At 42.8% G+C, this 14,838-nt stretch overlaps 1 protein-coding gene across 2 annotated transcripts in view; it reads right to left on the reverse strand.

Moving 5' to 3' along the window:
* Positions 1-457: 457 nt before the first annotated feature.
* ssbp4 (single stranded DNA binding protein 4) overlaps positions 458-14,838 on the reverse strand; it is an 83,009-nt gene continuing 68,628 nt past the window's right edge. Inside the window, exons 6-17 of one of the 2 annotated variants that reach the window (XM_030049182.1) lie at positions 12,338-12,421; positions 10,557-10,683; positions 10,145-10,212; positions 8,199-8,263; positions 7,435-7,480; positions 7,297-7,332; positions 7,075-7,129; positions 5,369-5,439; positions 5,082-5,160; positions 4,558-4,586; positions 4,351-4,452; positions 458-3,738 (exon numbers count right to left, since the gene is read on the reverse strand). In XM_030049182.1, coding sequence (XP_029905042.1) covers positions 3,658-3,738; positions 4,351-4,452; positions 4,558-4,586; positions 5,082-5,160; positions 5,369-5,439; positions 7,075-7,129; positions 7,297-7,332; positions 7,435-7,480; positions 8,199-8,263; positions 10,145-10,212; positions 10,557-10,683; positions 12,338-12,421 — 843 coding nt within the window. In that variant the 3' untranslated portion in view covers positions 458-3,657. Of the gene's footprint in view, positions 3,935-4,350; positions 4,453-4,557; positions 4,587-5,081; positions 5,161-5,368; positions 5,440-7,074; positions 7,130-7,296; positions 7,333-7,434; positions 7,481-8,198; positions 8,264-10,144; positions 10,213-10,556; positions 10,684-12,337; positions 12,422-14,838 lie in introns of both variants that reach the window. The other variant, XM_030049183.1, reaches the window with a different exon arrangement.

The raw sequence follows: 14,838 nt of genomic DNA on the forward strand, positions 1-14,838 counted from the left end.
TCACACAATATCTGTTTATTTCCCTGCTAAAAGAAGCCATTATATCATCGGTAAGTGATAAACTGCTCAAACAAGAAACACTCCTCTCCTCCCCAGGTGCGGCAAGTCCTTTCTTCCCCTGACCTCCGGTCCACTAAATGTCTATTTTAAGACCCTGATCTCTGAACATCCAGCAGGCTTATTAAATCTGACAGCTGATGTTTGCAGAATCAATTTGAAAAATCGTATGCTGTACCTAAAGGATAATGCCATCTAGGCTGCTTGATTTATTATTTGGAAAATAGAACATCCTTTAGAAAATTGGTTTTCATTTCACAGGATGTGCAGCAACATTTTTATTAAAAGTTTAAAAGAGTGACTGAAATTACCAGAATCTCTATGTATCTATGTATGTATCTATCTGAAGTGAGGCTGAGGATATAAGAAGAGCTCAGAGTAAGAGATTCAAACAACAGGGAAAAATCAAATGACATTTATTATTGATGCATTGTTTCTTTTTTGATAAGCAAATTATCTGTTTTTCTTTCAGTCTAAAGAAACTTTACAATATAAAGAAACATACAAAGGACATCTTTATTACCTACACAAGACACCTAAGTCCCTAAGACAAGATTCTGAACTATCCTACCATGAAATACAAAGCAAACCCAAGAGACAGACTGCTTCATATTGAATACTGCCGTGTCATCAGAAAGGACCATGAACGGTACAGGAGAATCATTTATATCCCCTTCCCTCGAATCCCCACCCCTCCCCGACCAAACATAACCTCCCCGCCCACCCAGCAAATCTTCCTAATGGTACAGTATTATACATCACAATAGAAGTACAGAGATGGCCAACAATCGATATACACAGAGGACTGAGAGAGGATCAGTGAGAGAGCATCAATCTATACAACGCTATTACAGGAGTGAATAGCAAAGGACACAGTTTTTCCCCATAAGTATTACTTTTTGATCTATTCTTAATTTAAAATGAGGTTCTCTAAGTATTTTTTCCTTTTTAAAAGTTTTTTTTCTTAAATTGATAAAAATCCTTCATATTAAAAACTGTAATATGTGGTCACATGTTTTTTGGATGAGAAGATGCCCTTTTGGAATAATCAATCCAACGATTACTCAAAGCCGATTGTAAAATTGAACTGACAACACAGGAGGCAAGGGCAGAGTGAGGAAGCCGCAGCTGCATAAGAAGTCATTTCTTCATCCTCATTCGCCTCTCTCTGTCCTTACAAGACATTTGGTGGCAGTTTTAGCCTATTCCAAGCATTTATCCTCCCCACCATACAAGTCTTTAGCGCACAGTTTCTGTTTGTTGTGTTACTGTATTTGATATATTTTAAAGCAAATTTAGCGTTTGCCCACATGAACCAAATCTTAAGCGCATCGTTTCTCTATGAAAAACATGGACAGTTTATTTATAATTTACTTTCAGCTGTATTCATTGGTAGTGACTGACATATCAAAACATGTCAATGATATCAAAATGCATTATACAGTATTTACAAAAAAGGAAATTAAAGAAAAGGGGAGTGGGGAGTGTGGGATGGGATTGCAGCGAGACAGGAGAGGGGAAATAAAGGGAGGTGTGTCTCAGTACATTGAAGGAACACTGGAGAGTGTGTTTCCCAGGCCACTGATAGCCTAACCCTGGAGATGTCCCTGTTGAACTCTGAACACCATCTGGTTCACATTGATATCACAAAACTGATAAATACACCAACCAACAGAGGCTACAATGGCTTTTTTTTTTTTTTTTTTTTTTTTTTTGCTATTGATGGCCTGACCACAGCAATAAAGTAAGTGCTGCAGCGTGATGTCATGAAAGATACAGTAATTCATATCTTTGAAACAGTGACAGAGGGTCGATCAGGCCAAGGGGTACATAAAGTACCAAAAACCAACAAATTAAATAGCGTAAAATGTAACTATGATTTTCCTTTGTGTGCAGATTCTATGGGCTTTATTATTTTTTTTCAACAATCTTTTTTTCCCTCTTGAATACACTTCACAGAAAATCAAATAAAAACAATTTGCAGAAAACAATCCACAAAAATGGAAATAGCTCCATTACAAAAGTAACCTATCATTGTGCCTCTTCTTTAGACCATCGAGGCTGCATCATCCATTAACCCCTAGTTGCATCACTCTACTCCCATCACCAGTTACAGCCACCCAATACCCAAGATCCATTATCCCGTACACATAGGACTCACAGAGGAAACTGGTCGATGGGAGCTCCGAGGAGAAGGTTAGCTCGCCTGTCTCGTCTGGGCTAAGACAGTGGATCATAAGGATCTGTGAGTTCAACCCAAACTGAACACAAGAGGGCAGGCTTTGTGTGTGTATCAGAGGTCCCAGAATCTCTCCCAGTTTCATCGTCAAGGAGACACTGGCAAGTGACCAGAATGAATCCTAGGAGGAAAACAGTGCCACTCGAGTCCACGGTGAGGTTGAAATCAAACAAAGTGATGAAGGGGAAGGAGCCTCTTTTTTTTAGGATTCACAGACAACTTGTAAATAACAAATAATAAAAACAACCACAATACAAGCTAAATATGTTGTATTTACAGGCAAGACCAAATCCATTGAAGAGACAGAGAGGATCTGCAAATCTCTCTGTCCATTACTGAATGAGAAACGCCAAGACAGATGGGCAGTTGTGCATGAATCAAAACAAATGTTCAAAGCCACCTGTCCTGAAAATCATCTCAGGAATTCCACCACAACAGTCCATTCCCACACAGTAAAACCACAAAATATTGAGAAGTGGGGTGCTTATTAAGACCAAAAAAAAAAAAAACAAAAAACAAAAAACCCAGTAGACTGATTATTCCGGTGTACCAACAGATATTTTGTGCCAGAAAAAAGCAGAGGCTCTGGGAAAAGCCTGTTATGATTATATGGACAGTTTTAGCCAAGATTATACCTCAGCAGCAACCATTTCATTAGGTGAGAATAGTCAATCATTCCTATCATACTCTGACATTTAAAAGTTTATGCATCTGGTGCTACAAACTTTTAGATCGTGAAGCTACAAGTTCCTAAGAAAATTTTACGGAGAGGTATGTGAAGCAAGGTTGACCGCGACAAAAACAAAACAAACAAACATCAAAATACCTAAAATCATGTAAACAGAAAATCATTGTGCATTTTCGAGTGTGTGCTTTTTCTGTCTTGTTGATGCTGCTGCTGAAATAAAATGTGCCCTTTACAGGAAATCATAACTACATCATTAGTACAATAATAGCAATTATGAAAATTATAACAATAATATTATCAACAACAAAAATACAAACATTTAATGAAAACCATTCTTGCCCTAAAATAACATTATCAGTTCTTTTTTTTTTCTCATTACCCCTCCCCACAAATGGAGCAGAGTTATTGAATGAGGGTTTTCAGCCCCTATCAGTCAACTACTGCGTGCCCTCATAATTTAAGTTATAATCAGCATAATATAATGGAGTGGTGGTGGTGGTGGAGTGGAGCTGGCTGCAGAGCGGCACCTTGATTGGTATGGATGCCACCCGCAGGGGCAGGTAGAGGTTTTGGGGAGACATGGTTAGGGGCTCTCACTGTCCTGGGCCCGCGATGAAGCCCGGTGGTCGAGGAGAAGCGGTGAAGAGACCCTTCCTATTGCTTGGAGACTGTTTCATGCTCTTACCCCCATTTTACAGGCGTTGGGATGGGGGCCCTTGAGGGGAGTCCTGCCTTCCAGGGGCATCCCCAGGGGCTGTGTGGCACAGCACACCATCCAGGAGGGGAGGAGGAAGAAGAGGAAGAGGAGGAGGTAGGAAGGGAGGGAGGAAGGTAATGCAAGACGCACCACGGCGGGAAAGGGAGATATGGGTAAGGGTAGATGAAAAAGAAATAAAATAAAAGATAAAATAAAAAAAAAATCACACACTCATCGTCATGTTGGGTGAATACTGTAAAGAGAGAAAAAAGAGGGAGGGGAGAAAGGTAAGCCAATACTATATTAATACACTACCCACTTCAAGTTGATAGCAATCCAACTAACTGACTAAATGTTATGTACAGTAAACCAGCCTGTGCAGTATACACATACCAGGTAAACAGCACCATCACTAACTATGATAATAAAATGTTTATTTGTCAGTAAATAAGCAGGAAAGCATTGTCCAGCCAAGGGGAAAATGTTAGGGATTTTTTTAGGACGATAATAAAATTCAGGTGTCAGAGTCAAATTAATCAGGAGGAGTGCACTATATGAAATTCTCTCCATGCGTCAGAGAAAGCATACCATGTGGTGCTCTTTCCATGCTTGTGTTTGCATGCTGTGTTTGTGTGTGTCAGAGCCGGGGAAGAGAACAGCGGTACTCACACTTTCACTTTGGAATGGGTTTAAAAAGTTGCCTGCCATCTCGCCATCATCCCGCGGAGTCCCGGGGGGATTGTTCATGCCCGCCATGTTGTTGGGAGAGTTCTAGAGGAAGGGAAACAGACCATTAAGAACACAGAGCTCGCTCCCACTAGAGAGAGAGACAGAAAGACAACATGGCAAATATTCAAAAATGCTTTTCAGTCTCACCTTTGGCAACCCATCCATGTCACCAGAGCCTGCGATCAAAGAGATTGACGAAAAAGAAACTTGTGTCATTAAAAGATAACCGTTAACTGCCCCTCAGAGTGCAGCTACTGATTCAACATCAGGTTACCCCCGCTGGCTGGAAGGATATCCCATCCAAGTAGGTACAAGCTGCCCTCTCACAGGTAATGGCCTTTAATTAAGCTATTTGTTTCAGATACAGATGAGCCCCAACTCCATTGGCTTCATTGATCACGTCTCACCTGTCTGCAGAATCAATGACCCTACTCACTGCCCAACTAATCTGTTTTAGCTTTGATCAATACCAGGAGGAGAGAGAATATTCCCCCGTACCAGCCACAAGGGGGCAGAGTGACACTACTAAAGGCTCCTTTTCACAGAAGATAACAGGTTATACTGAATAAATTAAGGAGCTGATAACCAAGTGCCGGCTTGGTACACCGATGGCTCACAGCACTTGTATATTTTAGGCTGTAAGGTTGGGTTGAGTAACTTTCATAACTCACCTAGTGATCCGTTCATATGGTGCTGTTCCATTGCGCCCATCCCACCCATCGGCCCATCAGGACCCGGTCCCATCGGGAACTACAAAGAAAGAACGAAAGCAAAAATCCAGCTGTCATTTACTTGTACCTCTCCATGAGCATGTGGCTGTTTGTTTACCGTTTTCTGTCAGATAATATCACATTTTGAAATGGATAATAACAGATAAATTAATAAATCCTTGTCATAATGTGATGACCCTGGGGGAATTCATTTTGCAATCAACATTGAACAAATGAATGTGACTCACATTAGGTCTATTTCCGCCTGGGCCAATGGGGTTCATCATTGTGTAGATGTTTTCACTTGAGTTTGTTGAGTCTGTAAAGAAGCACACCAGTGGGTTTAAGATGCTTACTTAAACAATAGTGTTACAGAATATGAGGCAACTGGTCCCTCTTGTACATATGGTGATGCTTATGTTTATAGGTATGCTCTAATCTATTTCATAACTGCACCCAATTGTTCTAAAAAGTGCCAACAAAAATACAGAAGGTGGGTTTAGGAGTGTTGGTGGGGATTACTGCGCGGATAACAAGAAATTGAACCACAATTAAGTGTATTTGACATTTTTTCAGTTTGTAACTGTCAAAATGTACATTTCATCCTGCTTGCAGCCCTGACCCCAACATATTTCCTCTGTGGAGGACAAAAGTGACCTGAACGTATTTTAAGTGCCATTAAATAATGTAAATCAGCCAATCCCCCAACCAATCGACCAATCTCCCCCGTTTTACATACAGAATCGTTTCACATCTCTTATTACCACATTCGAAAGATTAGAGTACGCTATTACACAGAGGCACTGGCAAAGTCAACAGCAACCAGTGCACAATGTGTCCCTTCTCGTGTGGCTGTCTGTCCTGAAAAGATTTGGAGAGATGAGGTGACCTTGATCTGACATTGCAGGAAGAAAGTTGTGAGTAGGAGATAGAGATAAGCAAGAGGAAAAAATAAGAATAACAGACTGAAAGATAGGGGAACAGAGGGAGGCAGTGTGTGTGTATGTGTGTGTGTGTGTGTGTGTGTGTGTTAGGGGTGGTGGAAAGATTCTTGCCTGTTAGTGTCCCTGAATCTAGCATGTGCTGTCGTGACTGAAAAGGGGGGTGCAATGTTGAGTGGGTGGTGTATGTTTGTTAGGAGGTGTGTGTGTGTGTGTGTGTGTGTGTGTGAGTGAGTGTGTGTGTGTGTGAGAGAGAGAGAGAGAGAGAGAGAGAGAGAGAGAGAGAGAGAGAGAGAGAGTGCACGTAGACTTGGCGACTGCAGTGGAAATATGTTCCCTCCTGTTGTACGTGTGAGCAGGAGCGTTTTGTGCACAAGGTTGCCCCGGCAACGTATCACAATAGAGGTAAGTATATAAATAATAAATAGTGGACACAAAAAGAAGCTCTCCACAGGCCGACAGAAACAGAACATCTACAGGATGTCAGCCCACAGTGTTTTGTTCTCAGCTAATCCTCCACAGAGACATTAGATTGATGGGTCAAAGCTGAGATGGATCACTCAGTTGATTGCAGACTGACAAGCCACAGCTTCTCTTTTGTATAGCTGTAACTGTCTCAGCTCTAAGAAAACACAGCTAAAAATACAGGAATATTTTTACAAAATATACCTACAGTTGACAGTGGTAACAACAAATGCAACACCTATTGTCTGCTAAGTCAATACCGTAACAAATTCAGAGCTGTAGAAAGCGAATTCAACACTGAAAATCCTAGTTAGAAAGCGGTTAGCATATAAAACATTTACCATCCATGTGTCATTTACCATATCAGCTCAGGTCCATGTTTTACACACAGAGCAATATTTCTTAAGGCCCCTATGTGTCTCCCAGTCTGAGAAAAAGAGATGTGTATCTGACAAAGAACAGCTCTGATGTTTCGCAGTCAGAGCCCTCTTTCAGCCAACAGTGGTTAAAAGTGGAAAACAGTAGGGAAACTGAAGTGTATAACTCACCTCCGGGGCTAGGCATGATGGGAGTTCCTGGTGGGCCGCCTCCCCCTGGAGGGCCCTGAGGGGTGAAGGGGGAAAAAAAAGAACAGGAGGGATTGGAAGATGAGTTCAATGCACATCTAGGTGGCAGCATGCCTGCTACATTATCGCGACATGGCAGGTATTTTATGTCTGGTAAAAGTGCAATGCCCATAGTCAAACAGGAGTCTGTGACACCACACTTACCACATAGTTGCCTGGAGATGAAGATGAATAAGCTATCTGTGGGGAGAATTGACCAGAAGTGGAACCAAGTATGAGAAGTGGTCATTATAAACACATTCTGTCATGCGAGAGATAACAATGTAAGGGAATGTTACTCACTGAGTTGGCGTTGGGGTTAGGCCAAGGACCTCTTCCACCAGGACCCCTGTGACAGCAGAACGACAGATGAGGAATGAAGCACCACGTGTAGCCATGGCATAGAAAACACTGCACCACTTTTCAAAATGCAAATACAAAGACAGGCTCATCACTGCTAGAGCCATCCACAGTATTCAATTTGTGTTTTCTTAACACAAAAACACTCTTAGTTTGCTGTCCAGCGCAATCCCAACAACAAGAATTATGTTTTATTGGTTTTCTCTGCCTTTCACAAGCAAAGAAATGTGGGAAATTAGATTTTAATAATTTAATGCTTAGAGTAATAGAATGCCATTGAACAAATGTCTTCCGTGATGGCAGGTTGTCTCCAAGAATGTGTTTGGAAACACAGGTGACTTATGCTCGGTTGTCAAAGCGTGGCTGAGCTACTCACGCCAAATAATAATTCAATTTAGTATAACCTTGCTAAACCAAACCTCTTGACAATGGAGGTCATTTACATAGATGAATAAAACACATGACATGCTACAGTAGCGTGGCAAAATCAAAATGAGACATATGCACGACATATGCATATATGGATGACTGCTGGAATTTTTTAACACCCATTAGACTAATCAGTTCAAGTTACTGGGTGTGATTAAACTGATTTTGTTTTGTTTTTTTCGTTGTTGTTTTTTTAATCACTGCAAGCGTAATTCTCTCTCTCTCTCTCTCACACACACACACACACGTTCAGGAACATATTGCTTCAATCTACTAACATGTTCATCCCTGGCATCCCTGGCCCCATGGAGTTGGGAGGAGGCCTCATCCCTCCGCCGTAGTTCTGCACAAAGAGAGGGACACACAGTCAGCACGGCTTCTCAAAGTTCTGAATCTTAATGAAGGTCAGTGACGCTCATGTCTCCTACTAACCGGTGTTTAATTATGTGTATGTATGGGCTGTGTGTGGGCTGGTTTGAGTGGGCTGTGTGTGAAAGTGCACAGCTGTGTGTGTGTGTGTGTGTGTGTGTGTGTGTGTGTGTGTGCGTGTGTGCATGCTCCCTTGTGTGAGTATGTGTGCATATATGTGCCTGTGTCTCGGTGCATGCTCCCCTGTGTGTGTTTGTGTGTATGTTTTCATGGTTGCCCAGCAGGGGGTTTTGGCTGGCACTGCGGGTGTGTATTTGTGCGTGTGTGTGTCAGTGACAGAGAGACACACACACACATAAAGAGAGAGAGAGAGTGTAGGGGGGCAGGCCAGAGAGCAGCTCCACTCAGAGGCAGAGTTTTGTTCAGCAGACGATTACACTTGTCGAGCAGATGCCACACCAGCTGCTGGTACGTTCACTGCCAAAGTCACCCAGCCAGGGTGGCACAGAGAGGGGCACAGGGGCACACCGAGAGTGTGTGTGTGTGTGCGTGTGTGTGCATACATGTGTGTGGGAGTTATAACTGTTGGGTAACAGCAATTCAAAAAGAGTATAGCAACTATACAAACTATTGTGAGCTGACTTGCATTAAGCTGAGGGCACCCATTTGGAGTGATTTTACCATTTGGTTGTAGGAATGCTCCAACATTTTGGGTAAAATACAAAATTTCCAACTTACCCAGACTAAGACAAGATGTTCGATACCATTTTCACATCTGTACGTCTCATGGTTCTGTTCTTGCGGGTAGCATTTCATGTCAGCTTAGTATAAAGACTTGAAGGCTGTGGGAGTTGTTAGCTTAGCTTTGAGAGCTTTGACCCATAGGAACTGAACCACTGGACGTACAGAGGTGAAAATTGTCAGATTCAGATTCAGATATCCTTTATTTGCCATTGTGTAAACACACATAGGAATTTGTTGCGGCATTTTCGTGTAATGTCATTGGATAGTAAATCTTGTCTCAGTCTGGGTACGTTGGAAAAAGGGTATTTTGCCCAAAATGTTGTAGTATTAAACAGTTTAGATGTCATACTTGAACACTGCCAAATAGATTCCAAGTGGTGAGATCAACACATAATATTAAAATAATCACTCATATATTTTTATGCATTTTGTATAGGGCTCCTTCAAAGATCTCACTGGACTATAAACTGAATTTCATCAATGGGTATTCTCTCAGAAGGAAACAAATACTGTCAGATCACACTGTCCAGCACGGCACAATAATTGGTCAAATGTGTTTGTTGCTTCTGGCTTGGACTGGCCTGCGTATTCTGTCTCCATGTCCCTGGGTGGGAGTCGGCAACTAGAATTCAACACATAGAATTGGCGTTGGCAGCGGGTGGGCTCTGAGCAGAGCCAAGCTAATCATTAGAGTGCTTCTGACATTTCAAGGCAATGTTGTGGGGCTGGCAAAACCAAATTTGCTCTCTAGCAGAGAAAAAGGATTAGTTACAGCAGTTTACAGCCTCCTGGTTTGACACTGCTGCTCTTTTTTGTGATAGTCCATAGTGCAACACAACCAAACATTGGGTTTGTTCATGAATTGATATTCCAAGTACCAATGCTAGCTGTGCTATAGCTGCATGTTGGTAGTGGAATGGGCTGGTTGCATGGAATGGCATTACCCAGTGTGCTGAAATGCTTTATAAACACTGTCTGCTGCAGATAATGCTAAAAGTTACACAATCTATCGCTGTTTCATCAGTCAAATATAGCAGATCGATATCTAATGTGTATATGTGTGTGTTTTCTCTTGACTTGATGATATTGTAGCGTGTGTTCTGTTCTGTACCTGTGGGCCCATGCCTCCCATGCCTCGGGGGGGATTCATTCTCATTGGACCGCCCATGTTTGGATGTCCTGCGGTGAAAAGAGATGAGAAAACGACACAGAGAGCGTCGCTTGTTAGCATGCCAGCTCTATTCACAGACAGAACAACTGTACGTAAGAAGAGAAGGGCTTGCAAAAGAGTGTGCAGGAGCGGGCAAGAGGCTACATCGGCAGCCAAAAGCAGTAAACACAAGCTCTTATATCACAGTGATTCCCCAAATCAGATGAGATTACTGTCCATTGCATTATCAGCCTCAAGCATCCTCATGCCGAGCACCATATAAATACATTTTTACTGCAGGAAAGTGTGAAAATGCCATTTCTCCAATGCTATGCTCTTGTGTGCAGGCGTACACAGGCTTGTTTGTCCCTACCTTGAGGTCTGGTGGGGTCCAGGCTGTTTGGCAGGAGAGGCTGTGATCCGGGGATTCCCCCAGGGGGCTGATTTGGCATACGGAGGGAGGGCCTTGGGCCACCTGGGTACCGTGGAGACATGAATGGCTGCGGGGAGGACAGAAGAAGGACGAACTGTTAACTTTATTTCAGGGTGATGACGAGCTGAATACTTGATAGGTTTCCTAACTGTTTTGAAATAACACACATAAATTTGCCCTTCACCCTATGATGGTCATCAAGTCTAAATCCAAAGCTCCTCTGAAGTGTAGCATGACAAGTTGTGAAGAGTCACCCTCCTGAGTCAGCAGGGGGAGCTATTGTGTTGAAGAATAATGTCCTACCAGTTTTGTTACACTTCCCAAGAAAGAGAGGCTTGTCATTAAGTTTTGGAAGCGGGACCTCAGGTAGTAAAATCCATTAAAATAAAAGTAAAAGAGGTCAGGGTAAGGTAAGGGAAAGAAGGACAAACATCCAAGGTAAGGACTAGAGCTGAAAGAACAATATGAGGGAAAGAGGTTGAACTGGGCAGGAACAATAACACAATGTAGATGTAATGGAGGACACAATAGTGAGAAAAGAACCAGTGATTTACATCTTAAAATTCTGCAACATTGATTCTTCCACTGAGTAGTGTAACTAGATATGGGTGTCGATAAAACAGTGACTAATCAGTATGATTGATAACTTAGAAATGAGGACACTATTCACACAGATGTTTCAGCAGAGAGGGGACAAGAACAAGCCGAGACACCCATACAGATTGTGCACATGACTAGTGACTAATGTAAACCTGCCCTTGAGAGTATACCATGACTATGCATTTGCTCACCTGGTAAGAAGACTGGTATTTCATTTTAGATACAAAAAAACAACAACAATGACAAAAAAAAAAAAAAAAAAAAATCCAAACTGACATCCCTACTATCATCTTCACACAGAGATAAGCACAGGCCAGACAAATACATCACTATGAAAACACAAACCAGCTTTCAGTGGTAATTATGTATGTTTTGTGCGCCAGTACATACAGTATGTGTGTGTGTGAGTGTGAGTGTGTGTGCATGTGTGTGTATGTGTGTTTGGGGCAACTGGAGGACGAGTTATATAATCCCAAGCAGCCCTTGAGGCGAGGACTGACTACTGTTTTCTCTTTCACCCTCTCCTCTCCTTCTTCCTCTCCTTCTCCTCTCTTCCCTGGCTACCTTTTAATCTTACCCTTGGCTCTCCTCTCCTCTCCTCTCTGCCCTCCACTGTGCCTCTTTTTTTTTTCTCGTTGCCTTGCCTAGCTTCCTTCTCCTCTGCTCTGCTCTTTCCCTCTCTCTTCCCCTTCCCCTGACCATGTTGTGGTGGGTTTGTGCACGAAGGCTGCACAGTGTCAGCCCGTGCTGCAATATTAATGGTCTATTGATGGACTATGGGCTGATGAGTGCTGGGCTGAGGGAGAGAGAAGGCCCTCCAGATGCACCTCCACTCCTTACAGCTGGGCCAACACAGCTAAATTATTCATCCCCCCCACCATCGTGGATGCTGCCTGTCCTGTCTGTTAGCAACAAGGGACCTGTGTGCCGTTTGTACACTGTTTGTGTTGGTGTGAGCAAGTGAGTGAGTGAGCGAGCGAGTGAATGAGTGAACGAGTGTGTGAGTGAGTAAATGAGTGAGCGAGTGAGTGAGGGAGTGAGTGAGCACAGTGCTTGAGAAGGCTGCAGGACAGGGATAACCACACAGAAACTGAGAGAATGTGTGAACGTTTCACTTTTACCTGTCCGTGAGGTCCCATCATGGGATTACTGGGGTTGTGTGGGGGAGGCTGTGCGTGCGGCGAAGGCTGCGATCCTGGAGGACCCTGGTGAAAAAACAGAGAGAAGGACGTGAATAAAAAAAAAAATCCAACAAAAAATTTTTATGAAATCCAATCATAGGAAAACAATGTTTACACTGAGTGCATCACCTAAAATCTCTTTTTCTAGGGAGAATTCAAGAGACACTCACTGGAAAGTCTTTTTATGATATGGTACAATCATGTAGTAATGAAACAATGCAATATTTGCACATTTTATTTGCGGATTTTAGTTCAGCTTTTAAAACATGCCCACCACCCCTGCTTGTTCATAAGTTAAATGACATGCAGGTAAATCCCTTTATTATTAAATGGCTTTATTCTTTCTCAACAAGCAGGTCCTTGCAGGTAAAGGTCAATGGCTCCCTCTTTGAGCTTAAACACTATAGCACAGTGGTAACACGAGGCTGGGCTGTGTGAGCTCACCCATCCTCTTCACACCGTGTCCAAATAAATGCAGAAGCAGACAGCCAAATAATTACATCATCAAATCCTAAAATGATCTCAGATGATACAATTATATGAAACCTGCTGCGTGGTGACAACTGTCCCTTAGTGTTTCATTAGGAGACTGCCACCTTTAGAGTTTTTTTTTTTCCAACAGGAAACTGACACACAGACAACAAATGCTAACATCATATAATAATAACATAGCCCAGCATTCTACTTTAAACATGCTCATGGGGTATCATCTTTACTACCCATTACAATCACAGAGTAAATTTATCCCATAAAATCAGAGAGTAAATGTACCATATCCAATTTACACACACACATATATATATAATTACACAACAAGAAATCTAGTTATATCTGTTCTGTGGAAATCAGCCTGAATTCTGTCAGTGAAACACACATCAAGGCTACACTGATTCTCAAGCACATTACAGTTAGCATTTTAATTACAGGGTTGGGGTCCAATCAATTGAGGAGGTGGGTTTTCTTCAGTTTTCAAATAGTGGAATGGAAGCACTATAATAACTGTAATAACTAGAGAGAAATTATAACAAATGGTTCTATTGTTATTATATGGAATGTAGTTTCAGTTTATATTCTGAGCGTGAACAGACCCTTTCCCGGGTTAACTGACCCACACTGGATCAGGACGTAGAGTTTTTTAGGGCGTGAATACAACATGAAGACAGTATTAGATGAGTTCTATGGCGCGACCTCTTTTCCTCTACCTAAAGCAACCTCATCTGACTCCATGGATGCAGCGGCAGCTCCAGCAGAGATCTGTTGCTACCTGAACATCCCTACAGAGAGAGAGGACCACCCACTGCCAGACCTGCCTCATCTGCCAGCCTGTCATAGCCTCCATCAAGACCTCTGCGATCAAGTAACACTACAGGTGTGTGTGTGTGTGTGTGTGTGGGGTGTAAGTTGTGCAACTGAGCGGTGATGACTGCAAATGCGAGATCTGCCTCCCTCTCACAGGTGAAAGGAGGATCGTCTTCGTTCAGGTGTGAGTATGGGGTGCGTGTGTGTGTGTGGAGGTGCTATACTTCAACAGGTGTGTATCTTACATCATCGTGAAAGGCTACAGGATTAGGGGATTACCCATGTGCAACATGACCTGGGAGACACACACGCACAGAACTCGATGACAGACATGCATGCACACAGCAACATTATACACACCGACACACACATAGAAGACAAGCCCTCTGCACCTGGATACGGACAATCAAAGTATTTAACAAATCTAACTCACAGGGGTTCCTCAGTGCTAACTGATGAAACCTGATTCTCTCCATATGACAAATCATATTGTGTTTCAAACAGGAGGCAGCTGCACTGATACCAGCCTCTCTCTCACTCTCTCTCCCTCTCTCGCCACACACACATGCACACATCATTTGTCACTCCCTCCCTCCCTCCCTCACTTTCCCACCCTCCCCGCTGCACCGCCTTGTGCGAGCATGCTGTTGGCATGGCTGGGATGGTGGCACGCTGACAGAGCTAAGCACCAGGAACCTGTGGGCGCTGGTACAGTGGGAAAATAAACATGCCTGACTGACAGCTTCAAACAAGTGTGCTCCCACAGGCACAAATATAGCACCATGCCAGTGTAAGGTGTGCTGCATAACCATACAGATATTAGCAAGGGAGAGATAAGCTTGTGAACACAAACACTGCCACAAATAATCAGACACATGCACATATGCAGAGAATCACAGATCACAAAAAAACATTCACATAGATCCATCAGCTTCATGCTCACAACAATGAAATAACTCTGACTGTGCAGTCTTCCTGAAACCCTCTTTGAAATGTTGCGATGAAAGCACATAACTATGGACCTGGAGAGCAGGGCTCTCCAGACAGGAATGTTTCCGGGACTCTTGAGACACTATGCTAGCTGTATCGATTTGATTAAAGTTGTTGTCATAAGTCTGACTCTCTCACCTGAGAAGCTGACA

This window comes from Myripristis murdjan, chromosome 4 (assembly GCF_902150065.1).
Source record: "Myripristis murdjan chromosome 4, fMyrMur1.1, whole genome shotgun sequence".
Taxonomy (NCBI): Eukaryota; Metazoa; Chordata; class Actinopteri; order Holocentriformes; family Holocentridae; genus Myripristis; species Myripristis murdjan.